This window comes from Artibeus jamaicensis, unplaced genomic scaffold (assembly GCF_021234435.1).
Source record: "Artibeus jamaicensis isolate MK-2021 breed Jamaican fruit bat unplaced genomic scaffold, CSHL_Jam_final scaffold_584, whole genome shotgun sequence".
In the NCBI taxonomy this organism is placed as follows: Eukaryota; Metazoa; Chordata; class Mammalia; order Chiroptera; family Phyllostomidae; genus Artibeus; species Artibeus jamaicensis.
Window position 1 is genome coordinate 3201222 of NW_026522048.1, and position 17280 is coordinate 3218501.

Below are 17280 nucleotides of genomic sequence, written 5' to 3' on the forward strand. Positions count from 1 at the left end.
TAATGTCTCTTAAAGTTTCTTCTACTATCCAGTCTCACCAAAAAAAAAAAAAAAAGAATTAAATTTTGAGTTAGGAATAATATTAAACTATTAAAAACTTTTAGAAATTTAAAAGTATCTTAGTATTCTGTTATTAAAGTTTATTATATTGTACTTCAGTGCTAAAATACCCTAAACACTGTGTAGGTAACACTGAAGTAAGCTGAAAGTGTGGTTATAAAGTGTGGCTGAAATACCCTAAACACTGTGAAGTAAGCTGAAAGTGTAGTTATAATTTGTGGTTATAAGGATTTCATTTTTAGTACAAATATAGTTATATAGAAATAAGTTACACTTTCATTATCAGTGCTCTGTATTCATAGTTCAGAAGAAATAAGAAAATTTTAGAAGTATTTGGTGAATAAGAACAGTATCAAGGAACAATAATTTTGAATGAAGTATTATAGGGGGAAATCTAAGTTGAGTATAAGTAAGAATGCACAGGGCTAAACACAAACATATAAAATGGTGAATGGAATTGGATGGATGATGAGGAAAAGTAACATAAAAAGAGTGCTAAGAAGCCAAAAATGTTAGAGAGTTCTATAATTCCTATTTGGTGGAGTGTTAACCATTAAATTTGATTTAAGTATTAGAGTGACAGCAATGCACTCAGCATTGTACAGCACACTTGAAATATATAAAAGAGTAAAAGACATAGTTTTGACCACAAAAAGTATATTCTACAGTTCTGTTAAAAAAAATAAAACCTACATTTTTTCTTATTCTTAAAATGTATGTTAATATTCATGAAAAGATAATGTATAACATTCAAAAAATTTTTATAGGGGATACAAGAACGAGATAGTCATATTAAGATGCTCACTGAGCAAGTAGAACAATATACAAAAGAAATGGAAAAAAGTACTTTTATTATTGAAGATTTGAAAAATGAGCTCCAAAGAAACAAAGGTAATTTAATATTTTATAAGTATATAGTTAGTTTATATATTGTTACATTTTAAAATATTTTATTGACATAAAGTCATATCATGTCAAAGCTATATTGTGGGTTTTTCTCTCTTTGAGTTTTATTGTATTTTCAAAAATCATTTAGGATATTATTAACTACTTTACATATCTTACTAGTCTTTAATTTGTAAATGATGGAGATGTTTTCTATAACTTCACCCTGATGAAAATTACATTAACCTTTATTACTAGATTGACTGTATGAAAGAAATGAAAATGGAGATGTAACTGATTGTACTTATTTAACCCCTTTTTTATAATTAAGAAAGAATGTAAAATTTTGATCAGTGTTGCAGTGTTGCCCATAGTTTTCAGCAGTACTTGTGGCTTGTCACCATTTGAAATAACCTTACCCAATCCTATGTCCTATCATAGTCTTCCTACTCTGGGTCATACTACTTTGTCTAACACATCAAATACTCTGAATATAAGCCCTTAAAACACCAGTGGTCTTATACTTCCACACCATTACATACTATAGTTATATGAGAACATAGTAATGCAAACTATTCATAATAAGTTTATGACATTTATTATAATTGCTGAAGATAAAAAATAAGGCACAAAGGGGAAATAGCCGGTGATTCTATGTGTATGTATGTAACTGTCAGTGGTATTACAACGGTTGTGGTTGGTGGTGTGGCTGTAATTTAAATAGTGAAGCAAAAGCCTCCTTGAGGAGCTGTCTAAACAAAGACTTAAAGAAGGTGAGGGAGTGAGCCATGCGATGCCCCCAAGCACTGAGAGTAAGTGCAAAGGCACAAGCAGGAGTGTGCTACGCGTGTTTGAGCAAGTGGGGCAGTAGTTAGTGTTGAGATTGGAACGGTGACCAGGAGTCATGTCATATGGTGCCTTACAGCTAATTATAAGGACTTCGGCTTTTATTTTAAGAGAGAAGGGACACCAAAGAATGTTTCTTAAGACAAGAGTAATGTAGTTTGAGTTAAGTTGTGTCTGTTTTAAAGTATAGGAGCGGTAAGGACAGAAGAAGACTATTATCATAAGACTATTGCAATAATATTATTAATAGTAATAACCTTTGGAGAGGTGATAGTAGCTTAGAGCAGTGAGGTTATTAGATGAATTCAGTTATGTTGTGTTTTGAAGGTGATAGAAATAAAATTTGCCAACAGATCATATGTAGGATGTGAGAGAAATAGTTGTCAGGACATTTAGACTGAAGACCAGGGAAGGTTGTGGAAAGGGCAGGTTCAGAGATGACCAGGCACTTAGTTAAACAAGGCATGCCAAATTTAACATGCTTATTAGATATTTGAGTGAAAGTCTTAAGTAATCTCTTGTGTATAAAAGTCTGAGGTTCAAGAGAACAATCTAGGCTAAAGATGTAAATTTGGGAAGCAGGTGCATAAAAATGGTAGTTGAAATCATGTGGCTGGCTGGAATCAAGGGAGAAAATATTGGTTGAGAAGGCAAATCTAAAGACTGAGCCCTGGAGTACTTTTACTTTAGAGGCTGGGGAGGGTGAAAAGGAACCTGGGTAGATGGCTGGGTGGATGTCCTGACAATGAGAACCTGTAGAACTTCTTTACTGATTGCATCTGCTTTCTCAATGAACAGGAAACACGGTTCTCAGCTGAAAGTAAAGACAGGGGAATGTGCGTTAGAAGTGTAAGGAGAGAGTGTGGAAGTGACAGTATGAAATGATCATCTGGAAGAATGAACAGACTAAGGAAATGCGGTGTGATTGTTGAGCAGCACCAAGGCCCACTTGGTGTACATATTTCTATATGTGTGTATATATTATGTATATATCGGAATTGTACTTTTACAGAAGTTTAAACAGCTTTGAAAGGATGACTAATATTATGGGTGTTATGTATTCCATCCTCCAGGAGAAAAAGTGGTGGTTGGTCTCTGCTATGGAATAAGGGAAAGGTCTTACCTAATGACACTTCAGTCAGTTATAGCATCTGACCCCTAAAGCCCACATATATGTGGCCTGGAGTCTGCTTTATATCTTGAATTGAACTTGTAAATATGACAGCTGATGGTGTTACCCTCTTCATTGGTTAGGATTAGGTTTAGCTGTCAGAAACAAATGTGAAAAACGGTGGCACAGTCAAAATGGATATTTATTTCTCACCCGTGCAGTGGAATTAGGTCATTGCACAAGGGTGTTATCTTCATCTGCCTCATCCAAAATGGAGCTTTACATTCGCATCCACATTCCAAACAGCGAGATGGAGGAAGAAGGGGCAAGAGGCAAAGGGAAAATATTGTGGAGGGTCATGTGAAAGAAAGGGAAAATAGGTTTGGGGGACAATTCAGTCTGTCATTCTCAAGCTAGGCTGTTCACTCCAGAGAGCAGGGCTCATTTCTTGTGCAGATGTGATCTGCACTAGCCCAACGCCTATACGTAAGTATATGCCCAATAAATCAGTAGATGGTTATTATGGATGAGTATAAGAATGACTTGAGTCAATAAATTTTACAATGATAGGAATACTATATTTTGGTCTAGCAACAGTTTGGTAAGATAATAAAGGAGGGATTTTTGTAGCTGTTAGGTTTAAGTTTAGCTACAGGTACAGGTATCAGATTTAACAGTGGTTTAAACAGGATAAAATGTATCTTTCATTATATAAACAAAATTGAGGCAACTAGTTAAGGGTTAGTGTGGTAGTTGCACAAATATCAGATATTAGGCACCCTGTGTCTTGTTATTCTGCCTATTTCAACATGTGGTTTCCAAATCATCTTCTAAGAAGACTGTGGGGGCGGGGGAGGCTGGGATGGGAGAAATAGACAAAAAAAACTGTACTTGAAAAATAACTAAATAAAATTAATAAAAAAAATAAAGAAGTTCAGTTTTGAAAAAAAAAAGAAGACTGTGTATTCCAACCTCAATATGTATATTCTAGCTGCCAGGAGGGAGGGAAGAGGAAAAAAAGATACACTTCTTCCTTTAAAAACATTTCTTGAAATATACACATGGCTTTTCTGTCTATACCCCACTAGTCACATGACTGCATAGCTGCTGGAGTGTAAGTAGAAATTTAGTGTTGACTTCAAGTGGTCATGTGTCCAGGTAAACTCCCATTGTTCTCTTTCAGTGGACAAAAGAGAGGTTGCATATTAGGAACATATGCTTGCAGTGTTTTGTCATGTTTTATAATCCATACTCCTTCAGCTAAGAAGATTTTATTGAACTTTGCTTTTTTAGTTTTATTAATAAAACGCATAACTTCATTTTACAAATATAAAATTATAATATTAAAGTGGTATGTTTTTAGTCATATACCACTTTTCCTGCACTCCATATTGGAATCAGTGGTCTAAAGGCATAACTATTAAATTCTACTCACTAATGATTTTATTTTTACCTTCTAGGTGCTTCAACACTTTCTCAGCAGACCCATTATATGAAAATTCAGTCTAAAGTTCAAATTTTAGAAGAGAAAACTAAAGAGGCAGAGAGAACTGCTGAACTGGCTGAGGCTGATGCCAGGGAAAAGGATAAAGAACTAGTGGAGACTCTGAAGCGATTAAAAGATTATGAATCTGTATGTATTTTTTCTTGTCAATCAAGGGGTTTAGAATATTCTTGCCACCCACAGTTAGGCTGTTCTGTGCCACTTACTGAATACCATTTAAAACATTCCAGAAGTATTTTATGATAACAGTTGTCCTAATTAATTTATATGAAATAATTCAAACTTTTGTGTAGCATTTACTTTTTGGCAGGAGAGAGAATTCTTTTTAAATCACCTGCCCAGATACTCAGCTTTTGTGAGGCAACAGGATTAGATTCTTGGCAATCTGTCTTATTGAGCTGCCCTGTGGATGTTACTTCCCTGGTCAGTTTGATAAAAGTTTTTAACATGACCAGCTTCATTGCCTACCATGCCAATGCAGTCTTGCTTTGTATTTACTATGTTTTTAACTCTGATTACTACTAAGTTAGTCATCTAGTGATTTACATATTCTAATTGTATTGCTGATTGACCCTTATTGTTCCTTTAGTATAATTGGTAAAGTGATTTACATGTAGTATTCTGAGTCCCTTGGCCATTAGGATGCTGTATTGGAAAATTTCAACTCTTTCATTTTCCATGGTCATTATTAGTGGACTTGTTTTTTAAAGACACAACAAAAAGCAGAGTTTAGTGATGTAAACCCTAGGTGTATGTGTACTTTCAGACTTAATAAGAAAATAAATTCATGAGTTTGATAATTTATTCAAATAAATCATGTTATATTTAAATTACATTGATATTTTTAGGGAGTATATGGTTTAGAAGATGCTGTTATTGAAATAAAGAATTGTAAAAACCAAATTAAAATTAGAGATCAGGAGATTGAAGTATTGACAAAGGAAATCAATAAACTTGAGATGAAGATCAATGACTTCCTCGATGAAAATGAGGCACTTAGAGAGCGTGTGGGTGAGTAGTCTTTAAGATATGTATTTTGCTTAATCCTAATTGTCAAGTCATTTTCACTTTTTTTTGATGGCTTGTTATTATTTATATAGTTGAATGCTTTTTTAAAAAAAATAAATTCTCACCCTGGCTGCTGTAGCTCAGTGGATTGAGTGTTGGCCTGCAAAGCAAAGGATCGTGGTTCGATTCCCAGTCAGGGCACTTGCCTGGGTTGCAGGCCAGTTCCCAGCAAGGGACACACAAGAGGCAACCATACATTGATATTTCTCTCCCTCTCTCCTTCTCTTCCCCTCTAAAGATAAATAAATTAAATAAAATCAAATTAAAAATAAATAAATTCCCCTATAAAAATATTTAGAAAATGAAGGTGGAACTACTCTAGTTGAAGCGGTACTACTCTGACTCGATGGGGGTGAGGCGTGAATGGGCAGGCCCACGGCACTGCTTTAGCAGGTCAGCATCTCCTGAGTAACAGTTGCTCGTTTAAAAAATGGAAGTCTGCGAAGTTAATACCACATGTTAGCGGTCAACCCTTGACTCTTTTCAACATGTCGTTTTTGCTCTTGTTTTAGAAGAATTCATGAGGACATTTAGAAATACTATTTAAACCTTTTTAAGACTTAAGTACTTCATTTTTATAATTTAGACTGCTTAAGCTTTTCTTTGGTTGGCTATTTCGAGGTTACTATTGATTCTAAGAAGTAATTAGTAAGTATAGCTTGAGGGGCTTTTATATTGATTTCAACAAATAGTTTATTAGTGAATATTACTGGCTTTAAGGTTATGACAGTTCAATCTAAATTGCTACTTTAAAATGAAAATAAAGATCTAAATAATGATTTTATTTTACTTGGTAAATACTAGTTAATGCTTTCTTAGAATTAACATGATAATCTATAAAAACTGTTACCTAGAGGAAGGAAAATAAATATGTTATACAGATTATTTATTTGTAAACAAGTGCCTAACTAGGACCCAGAGTCATGCCAGGACCTCAGGTTAAACTTCTGTTGGATAACCTCACCTACCAGATCACAGTCCCTAAAGATAACTGAGCCTTCTAGATGGCTGTCAAAACACCAGATTTCCTGTGTCGTAAAGGCTGCAAAATTTGGTTATAAATACTTGAGACAATTTTGATACCTGGTTTTCAGAGCATAGTTGCTTAAGTATTATAATAAGAAGTTAGGAGATAGGCACACTAGTCATGATAACATTTTATTTATTTTTTTACAATTGCTAGTGAAAAGATTTTATTAGGGAATCACTGAGACAGACTGTGGCTATTCCACAGGCAGAGCAGCCAATATTCTTGATATTAATATTAAATAATGACTACTATGTGCCAGGCACTGTAGTAAGTACTTTATTTGGGTTGATTTCATTGTATTCCTGACAACAAACCAAATAAAATACGTACACACAATATTTTTCCTATGACTTAGTTAATAGTGGGAATTGAATGGAAGTTTGTTTTCCAAAGCTTCTGTCCTTAATTGCTACATTTACAGTACCTCTATGATAGCCACACATGGAAAAGACCCACCTTGAGTAGTTTTTTTCAGGATTTCCATTAATAATTATGGTAAAATTTGAACCTGGAGAGTTACAGTTCAAACTTAGGATTTCCTTTATGGTTATGGCTCAAGCATCAGGAAAATTCTTGCACAAAATGTGCCCTGTTCCATAGTGATGCTGATTTAATTATAACCAGCTTCATGATGATAACTAGTTGCTATATGAAGTTTTTGTAGTTCATTTGAATGTTGATAAGGTTTTAATCATATTACTTTCTACTTTAGGCCTTGAACCGAAGACAATGATTGATTTAACTGAATTTAGAAATAGAAAAAGTTTAAAACAGCAGCAATACAGAGCCGAAAACCAGATTCTTTTGAAAGAGGCAAGTTTAGTAGTCAGTTGGCTATTTCTCTGGTTGAACTAAAGAAAAATACTAATAGTTCATACTTTGTAGATTGAAAGTTTAGAGGAAGAACGACTTGATCTGAAAAAAAAAATTCGCCAAATGGCTCAAGAAAAAGGAAAAAGAACTGCAACTTCAGGTATACTTAGTTATTCCAAACTTTAAAGAGTCCTTAGAAAATAAACTGTCTGGATATGAAATTTTCTGCATGTTAGAAATGTTATCTCTATGTTACGTGGTTCTGCTAAAAGTTTAAGAAGTGCAAATGGCCTAATGAAGATTATGTAAATGAGTGTTACTGGGTCCAGTCCTAAATCTGAAACTGGTAAAAATCCAAAAAAAAAAACCTTTCAAAATCATGGACTTTAAAAAAAAATCATGGACTTTTGAAAATTTGTAGTAAAGTCTTTATTAATTTGTAGATAATCCAAATTTATGATTAGTAATGATAAAACTTAGAAATTTTTGTTAATATATGTTACTGATAATACTTATCTTTCCTTTAAGAGAGTTATGAATTGAAAACTTTTCGTTGTACATTATTCTTTACTACATAATGTTTTGTAGAATAAAAAATAACATTTTTTGTTTGTTTAGCTTACATGATATAAAGAGAACAGTTGGTTAGGTTTTTTATAGCTATTGAAGACTATAGAGAAGAAATTTTTCTTTAACTTGATCTAAGTCCATAAGTAACTATGAACCACAGAGTTCTTTGTTTATTTATTTTTTTAGCATTTTGGTTTCTACAGTACAGCAAAAAAATTTCTAGAAGGGCAAAACTTCATAATTTATTTGTATATTAACTAGTTTCTTTCATGTTTCTTGTATAGTTTCTTTATATGTGTCTAACTACTTTAGTACTTACTAATACTTATATATATAAGGGATAAGGAATGATAGAGAAAATAAAGTATATTTGTTTCTCATATGAATACTTTATTAAAAGTAAGTTATGTCAGAAGGTTGTATAGGCTACATGGGGATCCAGGATTTTGGAAATAACCATTCTACCTTTTTTTGAGTTAAAACTTGATTCTACTTTTTAAGAATGAAAGTATTGAAATAATAGAAGAGTTATTTTTATGTCTGATTTGTTATCTCTTTTATATGTAGGACTAACAGTTGAGGACCTGAATCTAACAGAAAACTTTTCTCAAGCAAATAGAATGGGAGAAAGAAAATTTGATTTCACAGCCCTTGAAAATATCAGTGCAGCACATTCAAAGGTAAACAGTATTTTCTGTGGCAAAGAAAATAAAGAAAAATGTCAGTTCTTTCATTTTTGCCCCATTTCTCATTTTGGGCATTTTTTAAAGTTAAATAAAAGAAAATGCTACTTTATTTAAACAGTTTGTTGGTTCGAAGATTGATTAATGACATATCATTTACCCTGCATACAGATTAGGAGTTCAGATAACATAGAGCCGCTGCGTAGGAGAGCATCATTCAGTATCCCAAAAGCAGATCAAAAAGAGTCAGAAGAGGATGTGACGGTAGGATCGTTATCAAGGATGTTATCTGAAGTTCATCATAGTGTAGCAAGTGAAGTGGATCCTTTTGTCTCTTTAACTAGACATTCTTCATCTACACAAGTGAAAGATAATACACTTCCAGAAGCTGTTACAATAAGGGAGATTTTTAAAGCACCATGTCTACAATCTTTAGGAAATCTAGAATCGTTAGTCAATACCTTTAGTAGCGAGAGTCATGAAGAAATAAATGAACTCCGGTACTCTCTTTCTGACGGCTCTGTGAAAAAAGTGTCAAGAATCCGTCATGCACCCGAGAAGACATGTTGCACACTAAAAAGCACTTCATCTTTACGAGCCTTATCAACAGCGTCAGACTTAATGCAGAAGTTATCACTTAGACAAAAATCTGCCATATTTTGTCCACAAATTCATGGTGATAAAGGTGACATGGATAAATCACAAGTAGTAACATCAGAATATGAAAAGGTTCATACCCAAGTTAAATCTGCTGATAGCGGTTGGAAAGAAGATGTAACAAAAAGTGAAGTACCCTTACAGGCAGAGATTTTGAAAAGTAAACTTGAAGTTAATCTTCCAGAACCTGTATCTATTACTGCACAATCAAAATTTTCTCAGCTAGATCCACTTGAAAATGTTATAGAATATCTATGGAGAGAACTAGAATTTCTTAGATCTCAGGTGAGCTTTCCACCAGATTACATTCCTGGAATTGCTTTTTTATTACCTCTTTTTTTTAAGATTACTTTTCTAACAAAGTTCTATAAGTAACTATAATAAGACTTTTTAAAGATTATTTATTTATGTATTTATTCATTTATTTTTAAAGAGAGAGGGAGGGAGGGAGAAAGAGAAGGAGAGAAACATCAGCATGTGAGAGAAACATCTATCGGTTGCCTCTTGCATGTGGGCTGACTAGAGACTGAGCTGCAACCCGGGCATGAGCCCTGAGCAGGAATCGAACCAGCAACCTTTTGCTCTGTAGGACAGTGCCCAACCAACTGAGCCGTATCTTTTGGGGATATAATAAGATTTTTAATGTTTGCACATTAACATTAACTTATGCACATTCTATTTTTTTTAAATCTAAAAATGTAGTCCATATGATATGAGCTCATTCACTTGCCTAATTTATTAAGTATTTCTTTAGCATGAAGTCGTAGCATAGGATTTATTTATCAATGGAGCACAAAGAAGAAATGCAGAAATAGAACTTGAATATTATAGAAGCTAGGCAGAATACATAAGTGTGAACAGTAAAAGAGATGTTTTTGGCACTAAAGAAAAAAACCTACATTCTGTCTGTTTGCTTTTTGCCACGGGTGTGAGGAAGGGAGAAAGTAGAGAAGGATCACCATCTGTTTTACCTTTGAGATTTTGTTTTATTTTTATTACTGCTCTTATGTCTATAGCTTGTATTTAGTGTGTTAAACTTCAGTTGATCAAACTTTCTTGAAATTTCAAAATTAAACTATTGTAATATTTTGTAAAAAAATTTTTATTTTCCTTATGTTTTGTTCAGAGTGAATTTCTTTCAAGAGAACTAATTGAAAAAGAAAGAGATTTAGAAAGAAGTAAAACAATAATAGCCAAATTTCAGAAAAAATGTAAGTTACTATTATCTCTTATTTCCGTACTTACTTATCCTATACTGAAAATCATAGGTCTGAAATACACTCTTATTTTCTAATCTATTTTAATGCACTCTGTTTTCTAATCTATTTTAGCCTTAATTACCTCCATAAAGTATAGATGTTAATCTCTTTCATCCATTTGGTTTGTCTGGTTATATTCAGATTCGGAGAATGTTCTTAGTCTGAGTATTTTTGTGATGATAAATAAGTTTATTCTCTTTTGTTTTCTAGTGAACAAATTTTTGAGAAAATTTAACATACAGTGAAAGCAAAGTGTGTTTACAATTTATTTCTTTGAGCTATGAGGCATATGTGTATGCATATGATTTTAATAGGTATATCTTCAGTTCAGCTATTCACACTTGGCGTTTATTGTTGAACTTTTAAAATTATTTGCATTTTATAAATGGACTATTTTTACTATATGTGAATTATTCGTCATCTATATAGAATAGTGTAAGTTATGCAAAAGATCTGTTCATTCAATGAGGAAAATATGTCATTTCAGTAAAAGAATTAGTTGAAGAAAACAAACAACTGGAAGAAGGTATGAAAGAAATACTGCAAGCTATTCAGGAAATGCAGAAAGAGCCTGATGTTAAAGGAGGAGAAACATCTCTAATTATTCCTAGCCTTGAAAGACTAGTTAATGTAAGTTTTTTTTGTATTAATGGTTTCTTTTGTTGTTTCATCACTTTAGTAATGTTGTTCACTCTCTACTGGTCTCCTTAGTTACTGATGAGACATTTGCTGTCATTTGAGTCATTTTTCCCTGTATGTACTGTGTATTTTTTCTCAGCCTGCTTTCAAAACTTTCTCCTTACCTTTGGTTTTTACCAGTTTGACTGTGATGTGCATATGCATGTGTGCCTGCATGTGCACATTTGTGCACGTGTGTATGTATCTCGTTTGGGGTTTGCTAGGCCTCGTGAGTCTCTATGTATGTTATTCACCACAACTGGGAAGTTTTCTGCCAGTAATTTCTTTAATTGTTTTTTTCTGTCCCAGTCTCTCTGGAATTCCAGTGAAACAAACATTTTAGTTCTTTAGATATTTTCCACAGGTCCCTGAAGCTCTGTTCATTTTTTTCCCCAAGTTTTTATCTTTTCTTCTCCCAGTTGTATAATTATTATTGATTTTTCTTTAAGTTCACTAATATTTTCCTCTGTCATCTGTTTTCCTTCTTCCCTTTAATGGTGAGCTTGAAACCTGGCAGAGGTTTTATATGGAGTTTGGAAATCCCTCTTGCTAGCTTTTTTTATTCCCAGGATTCCCTTCTCACTTTCCTGCTGCTTAGGGCTGGCCCTGTCCTCTGGTTTTCTAGGCCAGAAAGTTGACAGGTCACTGAAACTTCCACTGAAAGTTGACTTTCAGGAGGGGACTTTTAAGGAAAGCTTCAAAAATGGCAAATCACTCCTGGCTGGTCCTGTTTTTAAAGTTCAAGGTCTCCTCCAAAATCTGCTTATTTTTGTTTATTTTCTAGACAACCAATAAGTAGTTGCTTTTCTATTTACTTGTTAAATATGGGAGGGCGAGAGTGTTAGGACCATGTAGACAACGTGGTTCTATTTCTTAGCAGGACAGCTAACCAGACTACTTTGTTGTCCATCAGATATCCCCTCTGCCTGCTTCTGGCTTCCTCATGTCCTTTTTCAGCTAGTGTGACTTATTACTGTACATGGCCTGCTCTGATCTCCTTAGGATAAAGGCTTACTTTTATGAACTTGCTGCCCAGAGTTAAATCCCTGATCACCTTCCTGAGTATGAGATTAGATTTGGTTTTACTCATTTTACCACTCTGCCTTCTAAAATTTCATTTCTGAAACTTTACTTTGCATTAACAGGTTATTCCGTATAGTTCTTTTAAAGTCCAAATATATCTATATGTATTATTATGTATATGTGTATGTGGGTATATGATTATTGGAGAATTAGGACCAGTGAAGCCACTTGATGTTTTAATATTTGACATTATTTTTGCTTTTCCAGTACTCTTAGATGATACCGTGTTATCATACTTTGCGTTTGTTACCATGCATACTTAAATGTGGAGAGGAAGCAGTGAGAAATTTCCTTAATTTATATAATAGCTGTTTCATTCCTTTGCTCATGCTTTAAATTCAACTGCTTTGTAGCTTCAAAGAATTTTCATATATATCTAATTTTGATTACATAAATACTTGTAAAGTTGACAGAGGTAATGTTATTTCCTCTTCTTTAGATGTAAGGAAACTAAAGTATAAAGAATTTAAGTCACTCGCCCAGCTAGTAAGAGATTGGTTAGGATTTGAACCCCAGTCATCTTATTTCTGTCTGGTTGTCTTACTGTTGTACCAATCTACTACTTTTAGCTAGATGTTTGTTAATTGTGATAATGAAGTAGTGACTATGCTTGTAATACTAATGTAAGTTAATACAGTTTTATAAACTTAAATTAATAAATAAGGAGTACATTTGGCATATTTTGTTATTAAATTGAAATAGTAAATTGCTTAAAGGTGAGTTTTATTTAAATAAAAATTTTAACTGTGATATTAATGTTTTCCTTCACATTTCTTCAATATATCTAAATCTGTTAGGCTATAGAATCAAAGAATGCAGAAGGAATCTTTGATGTCAATCTCCATTTGAAAGCCCAAGTTGATCAACTTACTGGAAGGAATGAAGAATTAAGGCAGGAGCTCAGGGAAACTCGGAATGAGGTTATAGATTATACTCAGCAGTTGGCAAAAGCAAATCTAAAGGTGAGAATTTCATCAAATAAAAGAAAATGCTAAGCATGGGACATAGATATGCTATGAAACCTTTTTTTTTCAATGACTACTTCATATGAGTGTCCCTTAAATTAATTCTTTCAACGTTTAAAAAACACCTGTTTAAATTTTTCTTAAACATAAAGTTAAATTGAAAAATAGCCCTAGCTGATGTGGCTCAGTGGATAGAGTGCCGGCCTATGAACCAAAAGTTTGCCGTTTGGATTCCCAGTCAGGGAACTGCCTGGGTTGCAGGCCAGGACCCCAGTCGGGGGAGTATGAAAAGCAACCACACACTGATGTTTCTTTCTTTGTTTCTCCCATGCCCTCTCTCTAAAAATAAATAAATAAAATCTTAAAAAATATAAAGGAGTGCCTTATAATATAAAATAATACAAAAATTCTAAGTGTGTACTAAGGCATTTCTAAGTAGAAATTAAATTATGGTTTAATTAATTCCTGACAGGATGCTCATACATCTACTTTTTAGAAATATTAAATAGGTGCCCTGATTGATGTGGCTCAGTTGTTTGGGCATTGTTCCACAAAACAAAAGGTCTCTGGCTCAGTTCCTGGTCAGGGTACATGCCTGGGCCACAGGTTCGAGCCCTGGTTGGGGCATGTATGAGAGGCAGCTGGTTGATATTTCCCTCTCACATCCATGTTTTTCTCCCTCTCTTTCTCCCCTCTTTTCCCTTTTTCAAAAAATAAATAAATAAAAAACATAAAACAACAAAAGTACCTAGTAGAATATAAATTAGTGCTTTTAAATCTGTCTTTTTTGAGTGTGAGAGATGTGATTCTCATTCCTGCACTGTTTGTTTTTCAGATAGATCATCTTGAAAATGAAATCAGCCTTTTACGGCAATCAGAAGGATCAAATGTTGTTTTTAAAGGAGTAGACTTACCTGCCGGGATAGCACCATCTAGTGCCAATATCATTAATTCTCTGAATGAATATTTAATACATATTTTACAGGTACTGAAATTTTACATGTGAAAAACCAAAACACTAGGGTAGTATGTTCTTAAACTTAATCTATTTTTTGAGTTCTTAGTATATTAACAGATACATGTTCATGGATTTTGATGTTCGATGGAATGTTATGAATAAAGTCAGTTTATTCCATTTATCTGCATGAGAAGCATGCTGACACTCTTGTTTGCATAGGTGTTATTTATATGAAATATATGGTTGACCGGTAGAATAACATGCAGCTACTATAAGGTAGGAATGAAGTAAGCACTTTTATTTATTGATGGTTAGGAAAACAATTCAAGTGAACAAAGTCTGACACTGCTTTTTAGTGTAAGGATTAAAATTGTTCCTTTTTTTCTTAACTGTATCTTCTAAAATGTTGGTTAATCCATCAGCAAATTAGAATGTTTACCCTCTGTTTGTTTCTCAGTTTTGCCATCTGTGTCTTGGTCATTCTGAATGGCCTAATGCAAGACGGCTTTCATTATTTCATTTGAAGTGTGAAGCTGTAACATTACATACTTTACAGTATAATTACAAAAAGAGGTTCAGAATAAATGAAAATGTGATTTTGATTATGAGCACTTGTTTCCCTCTCCTAATCTGTTTCTGAATATACTGGAGTTAAGACTATAAATTGTTTTTATATTTGGAATTACATTAATCTTCTTTTGAATATTGGATTTGTATGTTGTCTGCATCAAAGAGGTAAAACATCAACTGGGTTTTAGAATATCACTTCATAATTAGTGTTATACATTACTTTTAAATGCATCATTTTAGCACTCTATAGTTTCTCTCATTCTTTTACAATATAGGGACACTATCAACAACTAATGACATTATAGTACTATGTTGCTTCAGATTAGATTCATGGTCTTATCTTTATTAAAAAAAAAACATGAGAAGCACTGTGGTAGAATAGAGAGGGAGCACTGATAGGGAATTTGAAAACCTGTTCAAAATGGTGAAGCAAGTACTTGGACTCTGGATCCTTACGACTGCGTAGAGTGAGGGGAGTCGCAAGGCCTGCGGAGACAGACAGACCAGACGGCCAGAGTTGCATCTGCACCCACTCAAAGTACCTGGCACCAGCCTCAGCTTCTGTGCTTAGGAAATGGTTTCCAAGATGGTTGCCAAGGGTAGTGCTAATGAAAGTTGAGGGAGTTATTTAGTCTTTCTAAGTCTCAGTTTCTTTATCTTTGAAAACAGTTAATTGGAAAAGATAATTCAAGTGGGGACATGTACTGTATATATTCATGAAAGGTTATGTGGGGCTGAGTGACTAGAGGTAAGTTTGCAACCACTGTCTCTGATAATTTTGGTGGTTACTGTAACTATCTTATATGATAAAACTAAGTTTACCTGTTTACTTCTCTTTTACACGTACTGCCTCATTCCATATGCCTTTAAACTAAGGTCTTTGCTGCCACAAAGGACTATTCTCCTTTATATATTTTGCTATAATCTTGTCAGAACATGAATTTCTACCTTAAAAGTTAAAATGTATTCTAATGCTTTTTTCATTTCTAAACCCATTTTTTAGGAACTAGAATATAAGGAAAATAAGTTAAAGGATTTAGAAAGTTCTCTTGAAGACTATAACAGAAAATTTGCAGTAATTCGTCATCAACAAAGCTTATTATACAAAGAATATCTAAGGTATAAGTGTTGGCAAAACTTTATAAATGTAATTGCAGCATTTTCTTGTTAATGATGAACATAACATAAAACTGTTTAGATACGTTGTTTTACCATCCTCTCCTGCCCCTTCCTCTCCACTTTCTCTGTCTCATTTAGTATCTGTAAAATTCTGCGGTGACAATACCTTTTTCATAGGGGAGAGAGGAAACAACTGAGCTATATGAAAATGATCAGATATGAGCACCTCGTAAATCCTTATTCATCTTCACCATCATAATTGTTCAAATTGTCATAGGGAACTCATGTGTTTCTCCTTATCTCTGCCATCCCATTTATCTCAATAAAATAATTTTTTAAATAATGATTAGAATACCTGATGAAAGGTGATTTAAACACTAAGGGTGATTAAGCATGAGGGGGATTATCTGATCTAACAAAGGGTGATTATCTGTTCCAATACAACCTATGGGCAGGTCACATTGCCTCCCACAGTGGCTGTAAAGTAGGTGTAGGAGTTCAAGAAAGATGGAACCATTTTGCACATTGAAGAAGAGGGGCATTTTTTTCCACACAACTTTTTATATTTGGATAAAATTTCTTTCCAGATGCTGTTGGCAGACTGTGCTTTAGATCTTACTAGTCAGAATTGGGCTAATGAGTTGTCCGAGTCTTAAACATTCAGTGGCAGAGAAAACGACAGCATAATTAATTTATGCCAAGCTGATTGCAGATGACTGTGGAATATCTCTTGGTTAGGCAGCAGTATATGACACATTTTTAAGTCTAATGATTTCTGATTTTGTTTGTATTCTAAATATTGCATGTATTTAACAATCAAATTTAAGAGTAGGGTCAGAAAATTGAGACTTGATGTCCAGAATTAGTTTGGGGTATTGATTATTTCCCTAATGGTTTTCATTTTTACTAAAATGTTTGTAAGATTCCACAGTAATTGTTATATTGAAATAATTGTAGAGTGATGATTCATGGAATGATTAAAATTATTGATAAAATAAATGTTTTACCCTGCATTTATGAAATAAAAAATAAAACTTCTAGGCTAAATCTCTTGAATAGAATTTTGCCATTCTTATGCTATTAGGTACTGTGTAGTTATGTCTTTTATTTTATTTATTTATTTTTTAATTATTTATTTATTTATTTTTAGAGAGAAGGGAAGGGAAGGAGAAAAAGTGGGAGGAAACATTAGTGTGTGGTTGCCTCTCATGTGTCCCCTACAGGGGACCTGGCCTGCAACCCAAGCATGTGCCCTGACTGGGAATCGAACCAGAGACCCTTTGCTTCACAGGCCTATGCTCAATCCACTGACCTACACCAGCCAGGGCCAATGTTTCTTGTTTTATTCAACCTTTAAATTCCCATAATCTAAAATTTTCTCTTCCTGCAGTTAAATATTTTAATAGATTTACCATGTCATC

General features: G+C 33.6%; 1 protein-coding gene across 4 annotated transcripts in view; it reads left to right on the top strand.

The window, feature by feature from the left end:
- Positions 1–17280, top strand: part of CEP290 (centrosomal protein 290) — a 98296-nt gene that overhangs the window by 16135 nt on the left and 64881 nt on the right. For all 4 annotated transcript variants that reach the window (XM_053658779.1, XM_053658777.1, XM_053658778.1 and 1 more), the window contains exons 12-22: positions 828–951; positions 4363–4535; positions 5255–5417; positions 7217–7317; positions 7390–7477; positions 8455–8567; positions 10354–10438; positions 10974–11116; positions 13045–13209; positions 14048–14197; positions 15744–15859. In XM_053658779.1, coding sequence (XP_053514754.1) covers positions 828–951; positions 4363–4535; positions 5255–5417; positions 7217–7317; positions 7390–7477; positions 8455–8567; positions 10354–10438; positions 10974–11116; positions 13045–13209; positions 14048–14197; positions 15744–15859 — 1421 coding nt within the window. The remainder of the gene's footprint in view (positions 1–827; positions 952–4362; positions 4536–5254; positions 5418–7216; positions 7318–7389; positions 7478–8454; positions 8568–10353; positions 10439–10973; positions 11117–13044; positions 13210–14047; positions 14198–15743; positions 15860–17280) is intronic.